This window comes from Plecotus auritus (genome assembly GCF_963455305.1).
Source record: "Plecotus auritus genome assembly, chromosome: 1".
Taxonomy (NCBI): Eukaryota; Metazoa; Chordata; class Mammalia; order Chiroptera; family Vespertilionidae; genus Plecotus; species Plecotus auritus.
In genome coordinates this window covers 24,951,616-24,974,580 of record NC_137770.1, presented here as the reverse complement: position 1 = coordinate 24,974,580, position 22,965 = coordinate 24,951,616, and the positions used below count along the sequence as shown (strand labels likewise).

At 39.5% G+C, this 22,965-nt stretch overlaps 1 protein-coding gene across 2 annotated transcripts in view; it reads left to right on the top strand.

Moving 5' to 3' along the window:
* The window catches only part of GPATCH2L (G-patch domain containing 2 like), a 58,883-nt gene that overhangs the window by 8,361 nt on the left and 27,557 nt on the right, over nucleotides 1-22,965 (top strand). For both annotated transcript variants that reach the window (XM_080657569.1, XM_080657568.1), the window contains exons 3-7: nucleotides 8,263-8,327; nucleotides 14,936-15,112; nucleotides 17,149-17,225; nucleotides 20,958-21,025; nucleotides 22,490-22,529. In XM_080657569.1, coding sequence (XP_080513695.1) covers nucleotides 8,263-8,327; nucleotides 14,936-15,112; nucleotides 17,149-17,225; nucleotides 20,958-21,025; nucleotides 22,490-22,529 — 427 coding nt within the window. The remainder of the gene's footprint in view (nucleotides 1-8,262; nucleotides 8,328-14,935; nucleotides 15,113-17,148; nucleotides 17,226-20,957; nucleotides 21,026-22,489; nucleotides 22,530-22,965) is intronic.

The following is a 22,965-nucleotide window of genomic DNA, read 5'->3' as shown; positions in this document are numbered from 1 at the left end:
CCTGAACAAGAGGTCTTTGAACAAGTTCTGCAGAATAAAGAAAAGAAGTCATCCTTAAATTTCAGAGGAAGAACACATCTTTGAAAATGATTGCCAGTGGAAAGCAGGAGAGCATTTTTGAAAATCTTCATTAGGATGCAAAGAGGTATAATCACTTTGGAAAAGGAGTAGTAAGTCATAAGGACAAAAAATGGCTATTTGAAAACCACTGTTATGGGAGGGAAAATTGTAGAGAAATTTGAAATGTTAAAATGAAAGATAGTTCATCTTGTTGAACACTGCATTGATGATGTGGAAAACTTCGGAAGCCCTCCCAAAATGCAGAAAGGAGCTAAAAATGAGAGAGAAGATGATAGATATGGAGGACAGAGAATTGAAGCCCAGTCTGTGAATATGTAAATATTCCCAAGGAACAATCCAATGCATTGGAATAGAAGAATGATTTAAAAAATAGATTTTAAGAGAAAAATAATTAAATATAATTAAATAAAATAATTAAGTATAATTATTAAAAGGGAAAACTAATGAAAAGAGACTTGTACTTAGATATATCCTGGCATATTTTTGCATTCTATAGTGGTAGTAGGGATAGAGCAAGTATTGTATAAAGAAAAATCTTAAAAGGGATGAGAAAAATAAGGCTGGTATTCATTCCTATAGTACTAAATGTGAGGGGCTACATTTGTTTAGAGAGTTTTGAGTGGGGAAAAGATTACTCTCCTACTCCTCGTCCCTGAATTTTATATACAACTAAGATAGATTTCACATAGAAAGGAGCACAAAGACATTCTTAGATATGCATGTCTTAGACTGTATGCCCTTTAAAAATTTACTGTCAAAAGACATTTTATCTAACCAAAGATGAATCACTATTAGCTCTAAGAAAAGGTAAGTCTTAAAAGGATGGGTGGACTTCTCTAAGGCACAGCCCCCAGCTCAGTAGCAGAGTCCTGAGCAAAATCATGATCCCTGCAAAGTCTGTCATTGCAGTGGCAGTGGTAATGAACCTGTGAAACTGGAGAGGTTGCTGCTTACGTGGTGCCAACTGAATGAAACTGAAACACTCCATTATACACTCTCATGATTTATTATGGGAATAACTTTACAGTTGATGTGAGATATTTCTCTGAAAAACCTCAGTCATGTTTGCTTTCATTCTCAGAAGTCTGATTACGTATGGTTACAAATGTACCATCTCGACCCAGAAAAAAGATGGGGAAAAATTGAGCAAAGATATCTTTGGGCAGTGGATCTAGGAGTGACATTTTTTTTCTTCCTGTTTTTCTGAATTCTAAGACATTTTAAAATTATTATTAAGTACACCGTTATGTATTTAATTAAAATGAAAACTAATCTTTTAGCATGATGATGTAAGCCATAAACTCTATCCTGCTAATTTCTTTTAAAAGTAGATAAATGAGGCACCTCTTATTGAGCTAATCCTATATAATAAAAGGCTAATATGCAACTCAACCAAATGGTGAATGACTGGTCACTATGACGTGCACTGACCACCAGGGGGCAGACGCTTAAGGCAGGAGCTTCCCCCTGGTGGTCATTGTGCTCCCACAGGGGGAGCGCTGCTCAGCCAGAAGCTGGGCTCACAGCTGGCGAGCGCAGCTGCGGTGGTGGGAGCCTCTCCAGCTTCTGTGGCAGTCGTGCATCCCCCGAGGGCTTCCGGACTGCGAGAGGGCGCAGGGCGGGCTGAGAGATCCTCCCACCCCCGAGTGCTCGAATTTTGTGCACCGGGCCTCTAGTTGGTTAATAATCTTAAATGAGTAAGAAACCCAAGTGGTAACGTATTGATACTGAATTTTGATTATAGGTGATAAACTTGTTCTGTACATCCTTAATGTAACTGAGACAGGTGTAAACTATTCTCATTCAGTTTTAAGTTACAGTCCTTGTGGTTAGGAATATGAAAGAACTAGCAAGTTCTCAGGTCAGAGGACAAGCGGTGTGTTTTTCCTCCCAGTTGTGGGAATTTAGAGAGGTTTGTCTTAATGAAAATAGAAGCTGCTCAATGAGGGCCAGAAGGTAGGGAGTTATTTTCAAAAAAGAATTCATAAAGATGCTGTATTTATTGCTGCAGAAAAATTGCCCTAAAGCATAGCAGCTTTAAATCACAAACATGTAAGTCTTAGTTCCTGAAGTCAGGTATTGGGAAGCAGCTTAGCTGGGTGGTTCTGGTTCAGAATCTCATACTGTTGCGTTAAAATTTAGCTCTCAAATGCTGGGGCTGCAGTTGTCTCAAGCCTTGACTAGGGCTGAAGGCTCTATTTCAAGCTTAGTCACAGGGCTGTTGGCAGATCTCATTTCCTTATGGGCTGTTGGACCAAGAGTCTTGGTGTCTTTTCACTTCTAAGCTCACTTATGGGGGGAGGAGAGGGGAGGAATCTCCAGAGTACCCAAGATGGAAGCCACAGTCTTATTAAATTTATTATCAGAAATGACATACCATTACTTCTGCCTGTGCTATTGGTTACACAGACCAACTGGGGTGTGAAATACCAGGAAGTGAGTCATCTGTGAGTTTGGATACTACAGATGGCTACTGGTCTTTTGAATTTATTTCCTAACTTAGTGAGAAGCTAAATTCAGGAATAGTTCAGACTACTATTTCCCCAGAACTTATTAGGAGAAGGTTTTTACTTTGATTTCAAAGGAAGGATTATTCAGCAAGCACATGGGGCTTAGGAGATATACCCCCCTGGCTCTGATGGTTATTCACTGTGTAATGTTGGGCAAGTGCTTAACCTCTCTGAGTCATTCCTTTATCTGTAGTGTGAGGTTGACATAGTTACCTCATAGAGTTTTGGGGTAGAAGAAATGTAATAATGAATATATGGCACTTAATACTTTGCCTGGCCTGCAGTAAAACTCAGGACATGATATTACTTGTATCAGTAATTAATCGTAGCCTTCTATGTCAATAATTTCCTTAATAAACTCAATTCAATACCAAACCCTTTTTTGAGATATTTAAAGTTTAGAGGATCTGTTGAGAGCAGTCTCTCTCTCCTCCCCTTTCCCCCACCCCCCATGCAGGAAAAATATTAGATTTCATAGACTACATTTTATTTTTCCATTTAAAATGAAAATAGATTCAAGACCCATAGAATTTTTTAAATTGAAATGTAATTGAGAGCCCCATAGATTTTAGATGACTATTTTAATAAGAATGTCAGTGAGGGAATTACTACTATTAGCTTCTAAAATAATATTTTGGCACATACAAGAATTAGCACCCTAGAAGGAGCTTTCTAATCTTTCATCCTTTGCAGTGCTCTAGTGTTCACAAAGTAGGTTCATATCATCACATCCTCAGAACAACCCACCCACATTTTATGTGCAGAGAAGTAGGATTAGTGAGGTAAAGTGACACACCACAAAGGCCATGCAAGGAGAAGCAACAGAGCTGATTTAAAGGAGTTCATTTCATTTGCGTAACATTTACTGGATGCCTGTCATGTGCCATGTGCTATGCTAGGCATTGGGAACATTGAGATGAGCAATCTATTTCCTTTCCAGCATGGATCTCTCTCTTCCGGGACTATAGGATCTCCTTTCTGCCTGTGCTAGGCAGAGGAGGATCTATACAACGCTTGAGTAATTTCAGTTCTACCAGTTTGCCTGAAGATCCAGCTGCCTTCTCATGATTCCTGGGATCTGGAGGCCTGAGACTGAGGTCCTGGCCCACCCCTGGCAAGGGAGTGACGCCTTTGTCCCTGAAGGCTGGCTCTACCCTGCAAAATGCACAGGCTCCTCTCCTCTGAAGTAGTTTCTCTTAACATGGCACCACTCCATCTCTCCACTTTGTTCATCACTCTAGATGAGGATTCTTAAATTTTCAGTACTGATGTTTTGGGTCAGATAATTCTCTGTTGTAAGGGCTGTCCTGTGCATTGTAGGGTGTTTAGCAGCATCCTTGGCTTCTACCCAGTAGATGCCAGAAGGCCATCAACTCCCCTTTCCTCCCTTTAAGTCCAAACAAACAAAAATGGTTCCAGACATTGCCAGATGGCCCCCAGGGTCTTTGAGGGCCAAAACTGCCTCCAGTTGAGAACTGCTGCTCTAGATGTTTCTGGTACTGAGATTGGCTTTTTATTTCAGTGACTCTGCTTTTTCCAACAAGCATGAGTTTCAAATTTAGAGAACTGTTTTGTTTAGTTTTTTAATTTATTGATTTGAGGCGGGGGGCGGAGGGAGAGAGACAGCGATTTGTTGTTCCACTTATGCATTAACTTGTTGCTTGTTGTATGTGCTCTGACTGGGGATTGAACCCTCAACCTTGGCATATCGTAATGACACTAACCAACGGAACTACCCAGCCATGGCAAATTTAGAGAACTTTGTAAGACCAAAACATTGATCTATTCTATAGAATAAAAATAATGTAGTTTAAAAACTAAGCGTTTTTGCCAATTTAAAAACAATACCTTCTAATTGCTCCTCAAAAGGGCAAACAGTTCATTTCACAACTTGGAAATAGAAGCAGTTCGGATGAGAGCATTTTAAAATAGTGCCAAAGTTTACAATGTTTAGCTAACAGTGTTTGTCCTGGGATTAATTAAGTGGACAAGAAGTATTAATAGTGTTTTATTAGGCTTGATTCCTATGATAATCTACTTCTTTGAAAGTGGGTGCCATGCCCAGACATCTGGTTATTGCAGTTGGATGTGGTTCAGTTGCTTTGGTCCCATAGAATCCCACCCAGTAAGTTTCATTTTCTGGCACCATGCATAGTTATTACAATATTATTGACTATATTTCCTATGCTGTACATTACATACCTATAACTGTTTTGTAACTACCAACCTGTACTTCTTAATCCCTTCACCTTTTTCACCCAGTCTCCTATTCCCCTCTTCTCTGGCAACCATTAGTCTGTTCTTTGTATCTATGAATCTGTTTCTGTTTTGTTTGTTCATTTATATAGTTCTTCAGATTCCACATATAAGTGAAATCATATGGTATTTGTTTTTCTCTGACTGGCTTATTTCACTGAGCATAATACCCTCTAGGTCATCCATGCTGTCCCAAATGCTAAGATTTCATGCTTTTTTATGTCCTAGTAATATTCCATTGTATATATGTACTACAGCTTTAAAAATATATATATTTTTATTTCAGAGAGGAAGAAAAAGGGAGAGAGAGACAGAAATGTCAACGATGAGAGAGAACCACCGATCGGCTGCCTCCTGCACTGCCCCCACTGGGGATTGAGCCTGCAACCCAGGCATGCACCCCCAACTGGAATCTAACCCAGGATCCTTCAGTCTGCATGCCCAATGCTCTATCCACTGAGCCAGACTAGCCAGGGCTGTACTACTGCTTTTTTATCTACTAATCTGTTAATGGACAGCTTGGCTGTTGTAAGAATACTGCGATGAGCATAGGGATGCATATATTCTTTCGAATTTGAGTTTCTCCAGATATATACCCAGAAGTGGAATTGCTGAGTCATAAAGCACTTCCATTTTTAATTTTTTGAGGAACTTCCATGTTGTTTTCCACAGGGGCTGTACCAGTCTTTATTCCTAGTGCATCAGGGTTCCCTTTTCTTCATATCCTTACCAACACTTGTTTGTTGATTTATTGATGATAGTCATTCTGATAGTCTATTGGCTATCTGTATGTACTCTTTGGAGATGATTTTATTTTAAAATCATAATCTCTGAGCCATAAATGAAGGAAGGCTGCAGGACTGGACAACTGTGGCCTATGACTTGGAAATATTTGGTCCTACTTTATAGCTAGCACTATATTTTGCGTGCTGTATTCTAGTGTTTATATACAAATATGCCATGAACTTCCTGGTATTTTTGTTTTTGATAAATTATGCTACCAATTTCTTATATATCATTAGATTTCTACAATACAAGTTCTTCTGAAGGGATAGATTTAGCAGATGCTATCAAATGAAATAGTCCTTTTTAGATACTGGTGGAATGATGATACTTCTATGTAATAAGTGTTCTGTAAGACATAAGTCATTTTCTTGGTGAAGAAAATATCTCCTTTGATCATAATCTTAAAATCCTGGTGATAGTCCTATATGACATCATTACCATTACTCTAATTAACTGCATATAGAAACTTATAGAAATTAGTGCAAGCTAATTTTTCAAGAAGAGTCTCCTTAAATGCTGTTGACAAAAGTAGAAAATATACAGTGACAGGAAGGTTTTAGGTTACCAACACCTTTCTTGACCCAGCATCTTTCTTTGAGCTTATCTCCTTTATTTAGAATATGAGGAGAGAATGAAATCCATGGAAAAAAAGGACTAAGGAAGCACTGTATCTTGTACTTACCAGTGGTTGGGCAAGAATAGAGAAAAGAATTGATAGATTTTGTAATAAAGCAACAGTTTTATTTTTTCAATTGGAAATATTTAAGCAGAGGGGACCATAGACATTGCAGAGTTGAACTTGTAATACATGTACAGCAGGGATCAGCAAGCTTCCTCTGTAAAGAGCCAGATAGTAAATAGTTTAGGACTTTGTGGGCAGTATGTTCTCCGTTGCAACTACTCAACTTTGTATATGTGGTGTGAAAGAAGACATAGACCATATATAAATGAATGAGTGTGGCTGTGTATTCCAATAAAACTATATTTATGAACACTGAAATTTGGATTTCATATATTTCCACATCTCACCAAATGTTGTTTTGACACCCCCCCGCTCCCCTCCCATAGGGATATAAAACTAAAAACCAAACATAAGTAAGTAACTGGCTGTTGTTTGCTAACCCCTAAGTCTCAGTTGGTGCTACTGCTAGCCAATAAAGAATATAACACGATGGTAGAACAGAATATCTGTCCCATGGCCCACTCTCCTTCATATCAAGAGGAGTTAACAATATGAAATTTGCTTTATTTTCGAGGTTAAATAAGAACAATAAAGTAGTAATATGAGAGGATGTGTATGTAGTTAAGACTCAGTGGAGTTAGGCTAGTAATATTTTTAGGAATTTGCTAAACATACAAAAACAAAACCATTTAGTTCAGCAGGCACAGTTCTTTGAACTGAGAAGTAGGAAGAATGCAGTAGTCTGTGAGGATGTCTTCTGGATTGAACTGCAGAGATCTTTGAAGATTCTAAATCCATCAGAATCCAGTGGTATGGTTTTGTAAGACATTTCTTACAGTGACACCTGAGAATGTTCCCACTTGTTCCCACAATAAAATAAAATGAAAGGACCTTTAAAGAAACTGGATATGTTTTATTGGCTCTTGCTGCAACAAATCTCTTAGGTCTATTATTCAGAGACAAGCTTAAGTGAGGAGAGCATTGCTACTTAATTTACTCAACATTCTTAGGATTTAGTATTGCCAAAATATTTGGAAGTATTACAAAGTACAAAATATTTTCAGATTTTTGGTCCAGAAATGTAGGTTGGGATTTTCTCAAGCCTTATGCAGCATGGTGAAAATGTTTCTTCTTGCTTTGTTTTCTTCCATCTTCTAGAGCAGGTGAAAAAAATTAACTGCCTTGGAAGGAAATACTCCCAGTTAAGGAAACAGCTAATATAAAGAATAGAGAAATTTTTCTTGAACCAGATAAATATAATTTAATTAGTTGAAAGAAATACAGCCTCAGAAGAGGCAGAATTAATTGTTAGCAATAGCTCAGGAAAAGAAACTTATTGGATGGAATTCTATGCAGCAAAAGTTTTATTTCAATGAGTTCAAATGGAGTTTGTTTTTATATTTTTATATCTTTTTGAAAATGAGTTTTATTGTATATGCTTGATATGAAGGAAGACATTAAATTTAGAAAATAATAACTTTTGTCATACTGATTTCCCCACTCCTCACCCTCATTTATGGATTTTTGTTTGCTGCTTTGTAAATGGAAGAAAAAGCTTGAGAGATGCTAGATGTCTTAAAGTTAGATAGCTTCATTTAAAACTGATAGTTGGTAATACTGAAAAAATAAAATTATTTGATAAATTTGTAAATTTAAGTTGTTTAATATACCAAAACAGGTTGAGGTTATTTCTATGAGCCTTAATAAATAGCTTTCTAATGCTAAACTAACAAAGTGGCTTTAGATATTTTTAAAGTACTTTGATAAATAAAAGTTTTAGAATTTTTTAAAATAAACTTTTCCCAATGACTTAACCATGAAATTTACATTTCTGATTGGCTAATGAAATTAGGGAAACTTTTGATTTGAAAACCAGAAGAACATTAGACAGTACTTTGTCTTTGACTGGAGCTGATGTCTTTTCTTTGTTTTACTCTTTTTTTTCAGTGAAACCAGCAGTGTATGTAGCAGCAGTGACACAGGGCTCTTTACCAACGATGAAGGACGGCAAGGTAATCTTGATCCCAGCTTTAGGAAGATTCTAATGATTATAGGAGTGAGTCACTGATAATATGGTGATTGTCTATAGCAGTGGTTCTCAAACTTTAGGGCATGTAAGAGCCACCTGGGGAACTGTTAAAACTGCAAAATTTTCAAACTCCTAGAAATCGAATAGTTCTAGAGTTGTCCCTTGGAATCTGCATTTTCCATAAGCACCTGGGGTGATTTTTATGCAGGTAGTTCAGACTTAGAGAATCACTGGTCCAGGGGGATTATGGTGTCCAAGGATGGGACTTTGGGAAGTTGCATTTTATAAGATATTAAATTATTCTTATTTTCATATAGGAATAATTTATTTTTATAACCTTATTTATAAACCCGAGGCCCGATGCACGAAATTTGTGCAAGGGGCTCAGCCCTCGCAGCCCCAGCTTCATCCAGAAGGTCGTTCGGCTGTCTGGTCTAATTAGCATATTACGCTTTTTTTATTATAGATGACCACAGTGTTCTGAATGAATATATTATAGAAAACATCTTTCTAAAGTTTAGCATAGAACACTGAATAAGGTTAATATATGTTAATTATCGATTCTTTATTTTTACTACCTAAGCAGTAATTTGTAACTTTGTTCTTATTCTGTACACTTCCTTAAGGCCATACAAATTGTGTACCAATAAGAATTTCATATAGCTCCCTTGGACTAGTTTTCTTACTCTAAATCAGGAATTTGTAGATCTCTAAAGTCCCTTCTAGATCTGAAACCCAATGATTTTTCTCCAAGGGTTAAATGATTGTAGGACAGAGACACAGTGGCTACATGTCTTGGTTGATACAGATAGGCTCTCTAGTAATTGAAGGAATCCTGGGACTGTGATACTCAGGATCCAAGTCCTGATTTGGAGAGAGAAACCGTGGAGGAGGTGGTTTCTCACCCATGCCTCAGAGTAGTTATGGGCATGGATGGACTTGTTAAGCTTCCTACTATATGAAAGTTGTGAGTACATTTCTGTTCCATTCTAATGCTGAGGGAGCTAGGTGTCATTTGAGATTGTGTGTGTGTATATTCCCTAGTAGGTTCTGCCAGGGCCTTTATTCTTTTATCTCATACCAGGAAAGTGTGGTTGTCTGTCCATGAGTGACCTGGTGCATACTGTTCAGAATTACTAATATTTGCTCTTTTTCTTTGCTTTTACTGCAATGCTATGAAGTATCATAATGCATCTCTTACAGGCTATGTTGTGCAATTATACAGAGGTGGAAGAGGGTGTGGACCTATTGCAATAGGTTAGGTTTTGGGCCTTTGGAAAACCTTTCCACTGATAAGAAGTCCTTGGTTTATCATGGAAGATTGTGGTCTCAGCTTTCTTCTTTGTCTCTCCCTCAACTTTACATATTCTGGTGATGTTTTAGATGCTTAAGAGTTCTCAGCACCTAGTTATGTTATTTCCTGCTTCCATGTCTGTTTATGTTGGTCTCTGCCTGAAATCTCATCCTTACTTTTCCTTGAATGGCTGCTCATCCACCAAGACACAGTTCTCCTTTTGCCTCTCTGGGACATATTTGTAGACTACATCAGTGGGTTTTCCTGCCTTCATGGGTTTGGCCAAGAGGTGGCATTAGCAGAAGAATGGAGGGAGAGAGGGAGGTGAGTGAGATTGTGTGTAATAGTCAAGTTTTTATTATGATGATACTAACAACCCCAGAATTTCAGTTTTTTTTTTCACATTTATTTTTTACATTGGGACTGGGGATTAGTTGAGGTTCAATTGATCTGGCTCAGCTGGTCTCCAGGCTTCACATTAGGTTTGTATCTATTCAGTGTATCTTATTCTGGGTACCAGGCTAAAGAAGCAATGGCTCTATGACTCGTGGATTTCTCATGGCAGAGAACATGAATGCCAAGTGACCAAGCCAGGCCATGCATGAATATTTAAAGCTTTTGCTTGAATCACATTTGATAATATTCTACCTAAAGCAAGTCATATGACCATGCCCAGTGCCTGTGGGATGAGGAAGTGTGCTCTGCCTTAAGGGGAAGGCTCTGTAGAATCCCATGGCAAAAGGCATGGGTGTATTATTTATTCTATTAAAGGGAGGTAGAAGCAATAATGCTGTCTGCTCCGTTGGAGTATAGCTCTTCCTGGCTCCCTTTCTGTTGCACTGCTGGTTGGCTGTGGTTATGTTCCTTTGCAGAAGGCCACCACTCCTGTTGCGCAGCCTTCTCCTATAACCACAGTTTTCTCTGGGCTCTGATAGCCATCCTTTCCCCTTGCTCCTTTAGCTCTAGTAATGTAAAGACTTCTCACTAATCTGGCCCCAGGGTGCTTCACCATCCCTTACTGGTTTCTTTTAATACTGACTACACCTTTGTAAATAGGTGCTTTATTAAAGTCTCAGTTACTCCATTTAAATGTGCACGTGTATTCTGACTGATACTCTCAGTGTAGGCACCATCTCCTAGAACTCTTACTCTTTTCTTTTCCTGTACTTGTTGCTTTCTCACCACTTATTATCACATTATTGTTTATAGATAGATCCGTGTCTTTTCCATTGAAGTTTTTCAAAGACAGGATTAAATAAAAATTACTTGCAACTACAATAGGTAACACATTGCCTGACATACAGTGAGCTCTTAATAAATAATTATTGGGAAGCGTGTTGACAGGGAAAATTCTCCTCCCCCCCCCCCAACAGAATCCTATATAATAAAAACCTAATATGCAAATTGACCAAAACGGCTAAGCCACTGGCCGAACAACCAGTTGCTATGCCACGCACTGACCACCAGGGGGCAGACACTCAACGCAGGAGCTTCTCCCTGGTGGTTAGTGCTCTCCCACAAGGGGATTGCCGCTCAGCCAGAAGCTGGGCTCATAGCTGGCAAGCGCAGTGGCGGTGGCAGAACCTCTCCTGCTTCTGCTGCAGGCGGGCGGTAAGGAGCGAGGGATCCCAGACTACGAGAGCCCCAGACTGCGAGAGGGATGTCTGACTGCCGGAGATCAGGCCTAAGCCGGCAGGCGGACATCCCCCGAGGGGTCCTGTACTGCAAGAGGGCGCAGGCCGGGCTGAGGGGAACCCCCAACTCCCAGTGCACGAATTTCATGCATCGGGCCTCTAGTTATACATAGAACCTCAAATTGTAAAACAGCTACACTTATTTTGGTTAAAGCAGGGTCCTAAAGGAGCAGAGTGTCAGGAGCCTGATCAACTCAGCCTCTTCCTTATTCTCTGGCAGCACTCTTTTTGAGGAGCTACTGCATCAGGCATCCTAGTGAACGCAGGTTGAAGACTACTGGTCTAGATGATCTTGCAAGGTTGCTTCCAGTTCAGTGAGTCTCTTTTCATATTATCAAAAATCTTGAGTGAATGCTTGAGAACCAAAAAACATTCTATGATAGTTTGCCATTTGTTATCAGAAAACATGATCTAGCTGAGTACACTGTTTTACTAAATGGCCTAAGAAATGCTTATGAATAAGAAAGGAATTGATATGGTGAAATGCAGAGAAACTATTATTAACTAGAGGCCTTGTGCACAAAAATTGGTGCACTCAGGGGCGGGGAAGGGTTCCTCAGCCCGGCCTGCGCCCTGTAGCTGTCCGGGAGCCCTCAGGGTATATACGACTAACAGCTTAGGCCCTGGAGAGCGAGCCTAAGCCACAGTCTGGCCTCCTTCTGTGGGAGGCAGCCAGCGGGACTGGGCTGGCGAGTGGCCAGCCCTGCCCCCCATTGCCCTGCCACTGCTGCCACTGGTGGCCTTCCTCTGCAGGAGGCAACTGGGTGGGCCAATCAGGGGACGGTGCTGACCGATGAGTGGCCAGCCCCGCACCCCCCCACCCGACCCTGATCTCCCCTCCACCACCGCTGATTGCCGCCCCCCCCCCCCCTCCATTGCTGTCCCACCCTCTGCCTGCTGGCACATGCCTTGGCTGGCCTGGCACCACCTGCTCACCAGCCCTGACCCTCCGCCATCCATTCGTTCCGCTGTTCGGTCAGTTTGCATATTATGCTTTTATTATATAGGAGGATTCTAATGTCTATCTTTAATTCATCTATGTACATTATTTGATGAGATGCTATAGTGGTTCTCAAATTGTGGTCCCTAGACAAGCTTAGTATCACTAGGGAACTTGTTAGAAATGCAGTTTTGGTCCTGCCCAGAGCTGAATCAGAAACTATGGGAATAGGACCCAGAAGTCTGTGTTTCAACAATCCCTACTTGCCCTCTGATGCACATTAAAGGTTGAGAACCACTGCTTAAGAGAAACAGCTGTTGGTGTGTTTTTTTAAGAGAACACTTTGAGTAACTTCTTTAGTGGCATTATCTGCTGCTATTCACAACTATGCAGCTTTCATTTCCCCTTTTAGTGATCTCCACAGTGATTTAAGAGTTATCATTATCCTCTGTGTTAGTAGCTACTTCATGTGATGGGCATGTCCCGAGAAGTTTCCCTGGGATCCAGTATACATTAGAGAATGAATGTATTATGAACTCCTTAAATATTCTTGCAATAATTTCCTTCATCCTTGCTATTTTGAAGGGTGGGGAGCAGACATAAAGTTATCTATCTTAATCTTTGTTGGCAGGAATAAACTATTGGAAACTGAGAGGCTATTATTGTAGCCAATAGAAAGATGTTTGAGCCAAAAACCTGGATATATGGATTTAGTCTTGACTTTGTCATTATTGAAGAGCCTTGGGCAAATGAAATAACTTCTTGACATAAACCTTGGGGGACTATATTATTTGTCTCTGGTTAGTTTTTTTTTCCTGATAGCTTGGATTGCTAGTGACGAGATGATTTTCTGTCCCATTAATGAGATACCAAGGAAAAAAAACAAGGTATGGATATACATTCTTTATTTGCCTATTATGAGAAATTCAACTCTAGCAAGAGATCCCTCAGAAACAGCTATAACAATTATATTTTACATAATATATATATTTTAAACATAATAATGTTACATGCAGTAAACATTATATTTCAAAAAAAGGTTTAAAATATAATATTTTCAAAACTGTACTAACAGTATAATATCACAAAAGTTGTAGGAGATATTAAAAATCTGAAGTAACAGGATTACTTCTACTATATTCTAAAATGTTTTATTTCTCTGGCTCTATTTTTGTTCATCAGTTAATGTTGTTCATTATATTCCACAAATGAGTGAGATCATGTGATATTTATCTTTCTCTGATTGGCTTATTTTGCTTAGCATAATGCTCTGCAGGTCCATCCATGCTGTTGCAAATGGTAAGAGTGCCTTCTTTTTTACATCACAGCAGCATAGTATTTTCCATTGTGTAGATGTACCACAGTTTTTTAATCCACTCATCTGCTGATGGGCACTTAGGCAGTTTCCAAATCTTAGCTATTGTAAATTATGCTGCTAAGAACATAGGGGTGCATGTATCCTTTCTGATTGGTGTTTCTGATTTCTTGGGATATATTTCTAGAAGTGGGATTACTGGGTCAAATGGGAGTTCCATTTTTAATTTTTTGAGGAAACTCCATACTGTCTTCCACAGTGGCTGCACTGGTCTGCATTCCCACCAGCAGTGCAAGAGGGTTCCTTTTTCTCCGCATCCTCGCCAGCACTTGTCATTTGTTGATTTGTTGATGATAGCCATTCTGACAGGTGTGAGATGGTACCTCATTGTCGTTTTGCATCTTTTGGACGATTAGTGACTTTGAACATGTTTTCATATATCTCTTGGCCTTCTGTATGTCCTCTTTTGAAAAGTATCTATTTAGGTTCTTTGCCCATTTTTTGATTGGATTGTTTATCTTCCTTTTGTTAAGTTGTATGAGTTTCCTGTAAATTTTGGAGATTAAACTCTTATCGGAAATAACATTGGCAAATATGTTCTCTCATGCAGTGGGTTTTCTTGAGAAACAGCTGATTTTTTAAAAAAAATATATTTTATTGATATTTTACAGAGAGGAAGGGAGAGGGATAGAGAGCTAGAAACATTGATGAGAGAGAAACATCGATCAGCTGCCTCCTGCACACCTCCCACTGGGGATGTGCCCGCAACCAAGGTACATGCCCTTGACCGGAATCGAACCCGGGACCCTTTAGTCCGCAGGCTGACGCTCTATCCACTGAGCCAACCCAGTTTTGGCGAGAAACAGCTGATTTTGAGTTGAGAAACATTTGTGGGCTTTGAATCCCCAAGTTCATTTATACCCCTGAGAATGGTAGGAGGCAGTTTATTTTTGTGGTAAAGGCTTTGGAGTTAGTCAGGCTTTGAGTTCAAATCCTGGCTTCCTCATATACCACCTGACCTAGACTTCTTTGGACTTTAGTTGCTTCATTTGTAAGTTGGAGTTAGTGTAAGGTTTGGAAGAAATAACATATTTATAGATTTTTAGCATGGGTCGTGGTAGGTGTAAAGGCTCAGTAAGAGGCAGCTTTATTTTTGTACTATTAAAAGCATACTAGTTTGGTATCCCAGTTTTCATCATAATATGGATCAAGAAGAAGGATCAGAACAGTTTTTTGTACTTTGACTTTATTTAAAAGTATTCTTAAACCTATATCACTGATTCTCTCATTTGGTTTTTGATAGAGCATGTTAATATTTCAGCTTATGAAAATGATCTCTTTACTTTAGGGGATGATGAGCAGAGTGATTGGTTCTATGAAGGAGAGTGTGTCCCAGGATTCACTGTCCCTAATCTTCTGCCCAAGTGGGCTCCTGATCATTGCTCTGAAGTAGAAAGAATGGATTCTGGACTGGATAAACTTTCAGACTCCACATTCCTTTTACCTTCTCGGCCAGCTCAAAGAGGTGAGTTCTGAGGAGACCAAAATATACTTCACGCGTTTATGGTTCTCTTTGGGGAGAATCATCCCATGCTATGCATACTCCTTCCTTTAAGCATGTATTAACTATCTGAATTTTGGAGCTAGTCCAGAGATTTTTCTAGAGGATTCAAACGTGAGTCTTGAAGCTTGAGATTCTTTTTATTCTTACCTAAGTCAATCCTTCATTCTTTTTTTAAAAAAATATATTTTATTGATTTTTTTACAGAGAGGAAGGGAGAGGGATAGAGAATTAGAAACATCGATGAGAGAGAAACATCGATTCAGTTGCCTCCTGCACACCCCCTACTGGGGATGTGCCTGCAATCAAGGTACATGCCCTTGACCGGAATCGAACCCGGGACCCTTGAGTCCGCAGGCTGATGCTCTATCCACTGAGCCAGTTTGGCTAGGGCAATCCTTTATTCTTATCTAAATCAATGTCCTGAAAGAAAGCAGGGCATTCCTTCAGCTTGCTGTTGCCATTTGTGCCAGTTTTAGGAAGCGTGTCATGGCTGTTTATCCTGCTGTGACTGATGGGCTACTGAGTGCTCACTGGAAGCCTGAAGCACTGGGTCTTAGAAGAGAACAGATTTCAGTGAGAACATTCACATACAAGTTAAAGTGGCTTTTTAAAAAAATATATATTTTTATTGATTTCAGGAGAGGAGTGGAGGGGGAGAGAGAGATAGAAACATCAGTGATGAGAATGAATCATTGATCGGCCGCCTCCTACATGCCCCCTACAGGGGATCGAACTCGCAACCGGGCATGTGTCCTTGACTGGAATCGAATCCGGGACCTTATAGTCCGCAGGCTGACGCTCTATCCACTGAGCCAAACTGGCTAGGGCACAGTGGCACTTTTTGAATGGATGATTTAAAAATATTCTTTAAATTTAGAAATTCTCTTATTGTGGGCTTTAGCACAAATACACATTCCTTCCCTTTGCTTTTCCTTCAATGATGATGTAGCAAAGTAGAGTGGAAGGAGCCGGACAGGGAGAAGGAAATGTGATAATACTGTCTGGGAGTGTCTATCTAGTTCTGTGACTGACAGTCACCTCATTTCCTTGGGGTCTCAGGGTCATTTAAGATATTGATTAGTGATTCTCAACGTTGAACAAAACTGTTTGAGAGGTTTCTTTTAGCTCTGTAAATTTATGATTGTAGAATTCTCAGTAATTAAGAATCAATTAGTCAGTCAGTTATCAAGTATTTGTTGAGCATCTGTTGGTGATCAGAATTTCACTAAGAGCTGTAAACTCCTGTAGCATTTCATTATGATGAATGTGGGTGGTTGAAAGGCCTTCTCAAAGAAATTGGTTCTTGATAAAGGGTACTCTCTGCCTGAGGAACATTGTTTGCTACCTTAATAATGTTTATCAAACATTTCCATGACCATGTCTAAAAGTTCTTTATGGACTAGTTGAAATACACACAAATAAGCAAGAATCAAAAGAAGAAGGAACTTAAAAATGGCCTATAATCCCATATTCAGAGACAGTGTCATTGATAACATTTTGGTGTGGTTCTTCCAGTTGTCTTTTCTATGTGTAAAACACAGCAGTCAGAAAAATGGGATTGGATTATACATGCTATTTTTACCATTATTTCATGAATTAGAATGGCTTTAAGTAATAACTAGCATTTAACTTATAGTTATAAATTGTTGATAATGCCTCATATATTTGTCTAGTTTTTTTTTTAGTTTATTACTACCTTCTATGTGCTATTTCATTTGGTTTCAAACATCACTATAAGATAGGACTGAGCAAGCAGATAGCCCTCTTTTACAGATGAGGATGCCTAGGTCAAAGGTAAATGACATGCCTGAGATCATACTACTGGTGACAAAGACATGGAGATGGTAAATCCTTGACAGATAGCCTGGTGATACTAGTTTAAGGGTCAGTCTAGTAGATCCTAGGTGAGAAGGACTCTGGTCTACTAGAAGCATGTCATCATTGCTAATGAATCTTCTACATTCAGTTACTGAGGATTGCCCTTTTTTTTGTCTTAGGGTACCATTCTCGCTTGAATCGTCTGCCTGGAGCTGCTCGATGTCTCAGAAAAGGGCGAAGGAGGCTTGTTGGGAAGGTGATGGCTCTAACTGTTTACAGGCTCAGTGGGAGGATAATATTCCTTTGGGGATTTGTGTACCTTCTTGATTATCACCTTTGATTATCACCCTGGAATTAATTAAGCCAACTGGAATATTTTGCAAGTTCATAAGAGTGAACATTATGTAGGATATGGATGGATAAACACATAAAGGATGAAGTTTAATTCATATAGAACTTCTGACAAAGCAAATACTGTCGTTATGACAGTATCTGTTACCTATAAATCTACAGGCCTGATCTTTCTCTATTCTGTTTTTTATTAATCTTATATGATTATCATGTAAGTTAAAACACTCCTGATTTTTTTATGACTCCTCCTGAATTCATGGGTGCTTCTTCGGTCCTGTCTTTGGTCTTTTACTCTAAAACTCATTAAAAAGAAAACACTTGGAAAAAAAATTTCAAATTTCAAAACCACTTCACTGGCCATGAGGGAGGAATATCTGCTTACTCAGGTCTGCCTTTTCCAGTGATTGTGCCCGGTACTAACTTCATTTAATCCTCCCAACAACCTTGAAAAAAGGTGCTATTCCCCTTTAGCAGGTGAAAAAAACTTGGGTTCAAAGACGTTCAGTAATGTCTGACGTTATCCAGGTAGAAGTGGCAGAGTAGAGAGTTGAACCCAGGTCTACTTCTCTTTTTTATTTAAATTAAAAAAATTATTTTTCACTTTAGCTTTGAGATTGAATATAGGTTAAGATTGGGGCTCATACTCAGTCAGAGAAGATGGTGGTGGGCAAAGAGTAAGAAAGAGAGAGGCATTTTAGAGCATTAATTAGTTGGTTTACTCAGTAAGCATTTAGAATGCCTATGTGGCAGGCTCTGTGCCAGCTTGGTTATATATAGTAGTCAGAGCCACAGTCTGGCTTACCTCAGAGAGTTGTTATCTTATAATTTAATCAGGGAATTTTTTTTTGAAGTTTTACTGGTAGTCATACAAAATAAATGAGGCTATTTTATTATATCTATTCATCTATGAGAATCCAGATGAACTTAGATTCTTTTTATCTTTAAATTCAATTTCAAATGTTTAATTAGAAAGACATTTGATTATTGGAAGAATGATGCCTTCTTTTGGGTCACTCATTTTCCCGACAATAAAAAGCTGCCTGTTATTCTGAGTGCTTATTCTTGACAGCTAGAAGGGTATAAGTGAGTACATGGGGGTGGAAGGAAGCAGGAGGTTGGCAGTGGGAAACAGATGGTTTGATTTTTTTTCTCTTTATTGGTTAAGCTTGACAACAGTTTTTCCCTACCACCTACCTTACTTTGTTTCAGTTCCTATAAAAATAAGAGCCTTTCACTTCCATGGAAGTAAATCAGTTCAACTTGAAGGCTTCCTTTAGTTTGCCTGGAAGAAAACTAGGGCCTTTTGGATGTCTCTAAGGATTGCAAATGAATAGAATAATATTTACTTGTTTAATTCATCTTCATCACCTTAAAGGGATATTTGTCATTTCTAGCAGAGGTCACTGTTCTGCCTCCCTTTCCTCCCCCCTCCCCATGCCTCTAATTTTTTTCTAAATTGTAATCATAAATAATGAGTTTCATTCACAGCTCCCTGCTAGCGAGCTGCTAATTACACAAAGTACTGCTTGTAATTTACACAGTAATAAACTGTAAATTTAAACATTACGGCACTTTAAGTTAATAATTTTTTTGCTGTAACAAATAGCTCATTTTTCACTTATCTTTTCCCTTGGCCCCACTACCATGGCTGTGTCTGTGACCAGGAAGCACAGGTATAGGGATGAAGCGTATGAAGAATACAGTATGTGAAACCTTTTCATTTATCTCCACTCCTGCCCAAAATCTGACCTCAAATTGATTTTATATTAGTCAGTTCTGCTAAAATGTGTATCCTAATATTTAAGCTAATTATGCACATAGACGAATACAGATAATATTTGTCCAGAAACAAATCCATTTGAGTAGCAGGCTTGACATTCTTGACATGCATGCCTTATGACGTACACGTTCTCATCTTAACACTCATATGTGTATAACTCTTATTTATACACTGTTGGTGTGCTTCCCCAGGTCCTGTGATAGATACTCATTGTAAACTAGAGGCCTGTTGCATGAAGATTCGTGCAGTAGGCCTTCCTTCCCCTGGCTGCCGGCACCGGTTTTCCTCCGGCACCCGGGACCCAGGCCTTCACTCTGGCCGCAGTGGAGAAGCCAAGCCTCGAGGCTAGGCTTCTCTGCTCCGGCTGCAGCGAGGCTTGGCTTCTCCGCTCCAGCCGCAGCGGAAAAGCCAAGCCTCAAAGCTTCTCCTCTCTGGATGCAGCGGAGAAGCCAAGCCTCTTCAGTCTTCAATCTTCGCTTGGGCCGGAGCCTTCAGTCTTTGCTTCGTGCCTGCATATGCAAATTAACTTGCCATCTTTGTTGGGTTAATTTGCATAATCCTGATTGGTTGGTGGGCATCGCGGATGTATGGTCAATTTGCATATTTCTCTATTATTAGTGTAGATGTGCTCACGTTAAATGAAGGGTGAGTGCCTTCTGCCATTTTCCAGTTTTTTGGAGATGATGAGGTTTTGAATTGCTTGTAGTGTTAGGGTAATATTTCATGTTGCAAACTCGAAAACCCCAAATTTAGAAAACAATTTATGCAAACTTCTATTTCTTGTTTTAAGAGATGACATTTAACAGACAAAATACAGGTGACAGTTTCTGTAAGTTGCAAAAATCCTTTGCTATGTATTTACATTTACTCAGTAGATATTTAAGTGTTACAAGTGAGGACTCTGTAAATGGATGTGCTGCTGGTCTGTTAAAAATGAGCTGCTGTTGGATTTTTTGAAAAAGTGTTTTTATTTCTATATACTTGAATAACTCCAGGAGGTATTACTATTACAAAATACTATATATAGTAAACAATGTTTATAACAACTGTGCCGCACCAGCATGGCCAACGGTGAACCTGAGGAGGGGCGGTGAAGGCTTGAAGAAAAGACAAAAGAATACAGCTGGGGCTTGGTGGATCTCCTGTGCCTGGATGAGGACACAAAAGACCCAGCCTGCAAGCCGATGCTTTATTTTATAGTCTGATTAAAACAAGGGTAGATTAACATGTATACAAATGTTCTTGTTTTGGCAACACTCGCTGCACCTCCCAAAGTCCATTAGCTACTTAGGAAGGAATTAGGGAAGGCTACAAGGTCAGGCTTAATTATGCTAGGAGAGCTCTGCTTTCGAGGCTGGGACTTGTTTGTGGCCCTGCCACAGGTCAGTCTGAGGCTTGACCCTAGAGCCGCTCCCTACAAACAACTTTTTTGAAAGACTAAAGAAAAGTAAGTCTAGGGTAACATGAAATACTTTTTTTAAAAATTGATTTTTAGAGAGAGAGGAAGGGAGATGGAGAAAGAGAGAGAGATTGGTTGCCTCTGCACACACCCCAACTGGGCTGGGGATCGAACCAGGGACCCCGGTAAATGCCCTGACTGGGAATTGAACTGCGATCTTCCAGTGCATGGGATACTCCAACCAACTGAGCCACACTGGCCAGGGCAACATGAAATACTTTTAAGTTAGATTCTCATAAAAAGAAATATACTTGCTGTTGGATTTTAAGATTGACATTTGACATGTGCCTTTGAAGTTGCTGGCACATTTATGGGAAAGTGTGAGCTTGATGACAGGTTGTGCTTTATATATTTGTTTCCGTGGTTAGATGACACTCTTGTCTTCCTTGTCTTTTCAGGAGACCAGCATAAGTACTTTGGGTACTGAGAGGATAGGCCACATCATTAGTGACTCCCGGCAAAAAGAGTAAGTGCTTATGTATTTACTGGATATTCTAATTTGTTCCTTGGAGAAGGAAGAAGTGGAAAGTTTTATAAAGGAACCTAGAAATCTGACTTCAGAGCTGAAAGAGGAGATTTTTTTTTTTTACTATATTTTTATTTATTTCAGAGAGGAATGGAGAGGGGGAGAAACATCAATGATGAGAGAGAATCATTGATTGGCTGCCTCCTGCACGCCCCCTATTGGGGATTGAGCCCACAACCCAGGACTGTGCCTTTGACCGAATCCAACCCAGGACCCTTCAGTTCACAGGCCAAAGCTCTATCCACTGAGCCAAACTAGCTAGGGCCAGAAAGAGGATATCTTAATAGTCAACATGGGTAATGCCCTAAACCAGTGGTCGGCAAACTGCAGCTCGCGAGCCACATGCAGCTCACGAGCCCCGCGGTTTGCCGCTCTGTTGACTAATGAATTTGCCGACCACTGTCCTAAACCTATGAAAGTTACTCTTTTTTTCCTTTCTAGACGAGTTTTTATTTCTTTGCTTTTTTATATCTATAGGTGCTACATTTTAAAAGTAGCCTCCAATGAAGATGCTGCAATTTAAACTAATTTTTCTGTCTCTTAAAATTGTTTTTGTTCAAAATGGGTGATTGCCTCTACATTTGCTTATATTCCCTTCTCATTTTTAGACCTCTATGTAGAGAAATTTTTTTTTGTCCTAACTATTGTGATAAATACAACTAAAAAGCCCGTGTGTAGCTATGGGAAAGTTATTCCATCCCTTCTTGTGACAGCCTGGCCCCCTAACATGATTGGCTCTTTGATGTCTCCTGAACACGTCATAGTCGGTACCCAGTTATGATCTATACCTATCTAGCCTGGGTGAACTTTTAATGTACAAAATAGACAAGATGTGCATGTAGTTTATGCCCTAGTTGAATTGGAGACCCTGTTGTCACTGCACAGCTGAGAGCATTGTTTTCACAGTATAATCAGAGGTTTATTTGTAGAGTGTCCAGTCTTTTACAGTCCATTACAAGGCTTTTTCCTTTGAAGAGTTATTTTCTGCAGAAAGTTCAGAAACATTAACATCTCTTTTCTTCTTCTTTTTTTTAAATATATTTTATTAATTTTTTATGACAGAGAGGAAGGGAGAGGGATAGAGAGTTAGAAACATCACTGAGAGAGAGAAACATGATCAGCTGCCTCCTGCACACTCCCCACTGGGAATGTGCCCGCAACCAAGGTACATGCCCTTGACCGGAATCGAACCTGGGACCCTTGAGTCTGAAGGCCGATGCTCTTTCCACTGAGCCAAACTGGTTAGGGCACATCTCTTTTCTTTTCTCCTCTAATTCCATCTTTTCCCATTTCTGTCTTTGTCTTCTCTTCATTATGCCAACATCTTTTTATCGGCTCTCTCTCTGTAATCTTCCTACCACTTCTTTTATGTTTTCTTCACTGTTATTCTCTCCCTCTCTCTAGTGTCTGGTTACCATCAGCTGGGAAAAGGGAACGAAATCAGGTAAGGTCTTTTCTTTGTTGTCTCTATTTTAGACTTGATTTTCTTTTCTTTAGAAAGAATAAAGTGTTGGCTTCTGATTTTCCTTCCCTTTCTGCTTGTGCACATGAGGTAAGGTTGCTGTTCCCTATGTTGTTCTCATTTTCTTGGAGGGCTTTCTTTATGTTGCCCAAGAATAGGTACTCACTGATAAGACCTGTAGCTACTTGTTAAGTTCAGCTGTAATCTTTAGTTTATTACTTGTAACACATATTTCATAGGAATCCCATTTTTATTTTAGTTCAAAACTTTGCAGTAAGAAGTCAGAATGAACCTCATCTGCTTATTGTTTAGTTAAGCAGTAGATTCTTGTGCTGAGAATTACACTGTTGAAGCCTACACTTACTAAACAGAAGAAGGTAGAGCTGCTTTGGGTGAAATGGGGTTGAGGGCTTAGAGC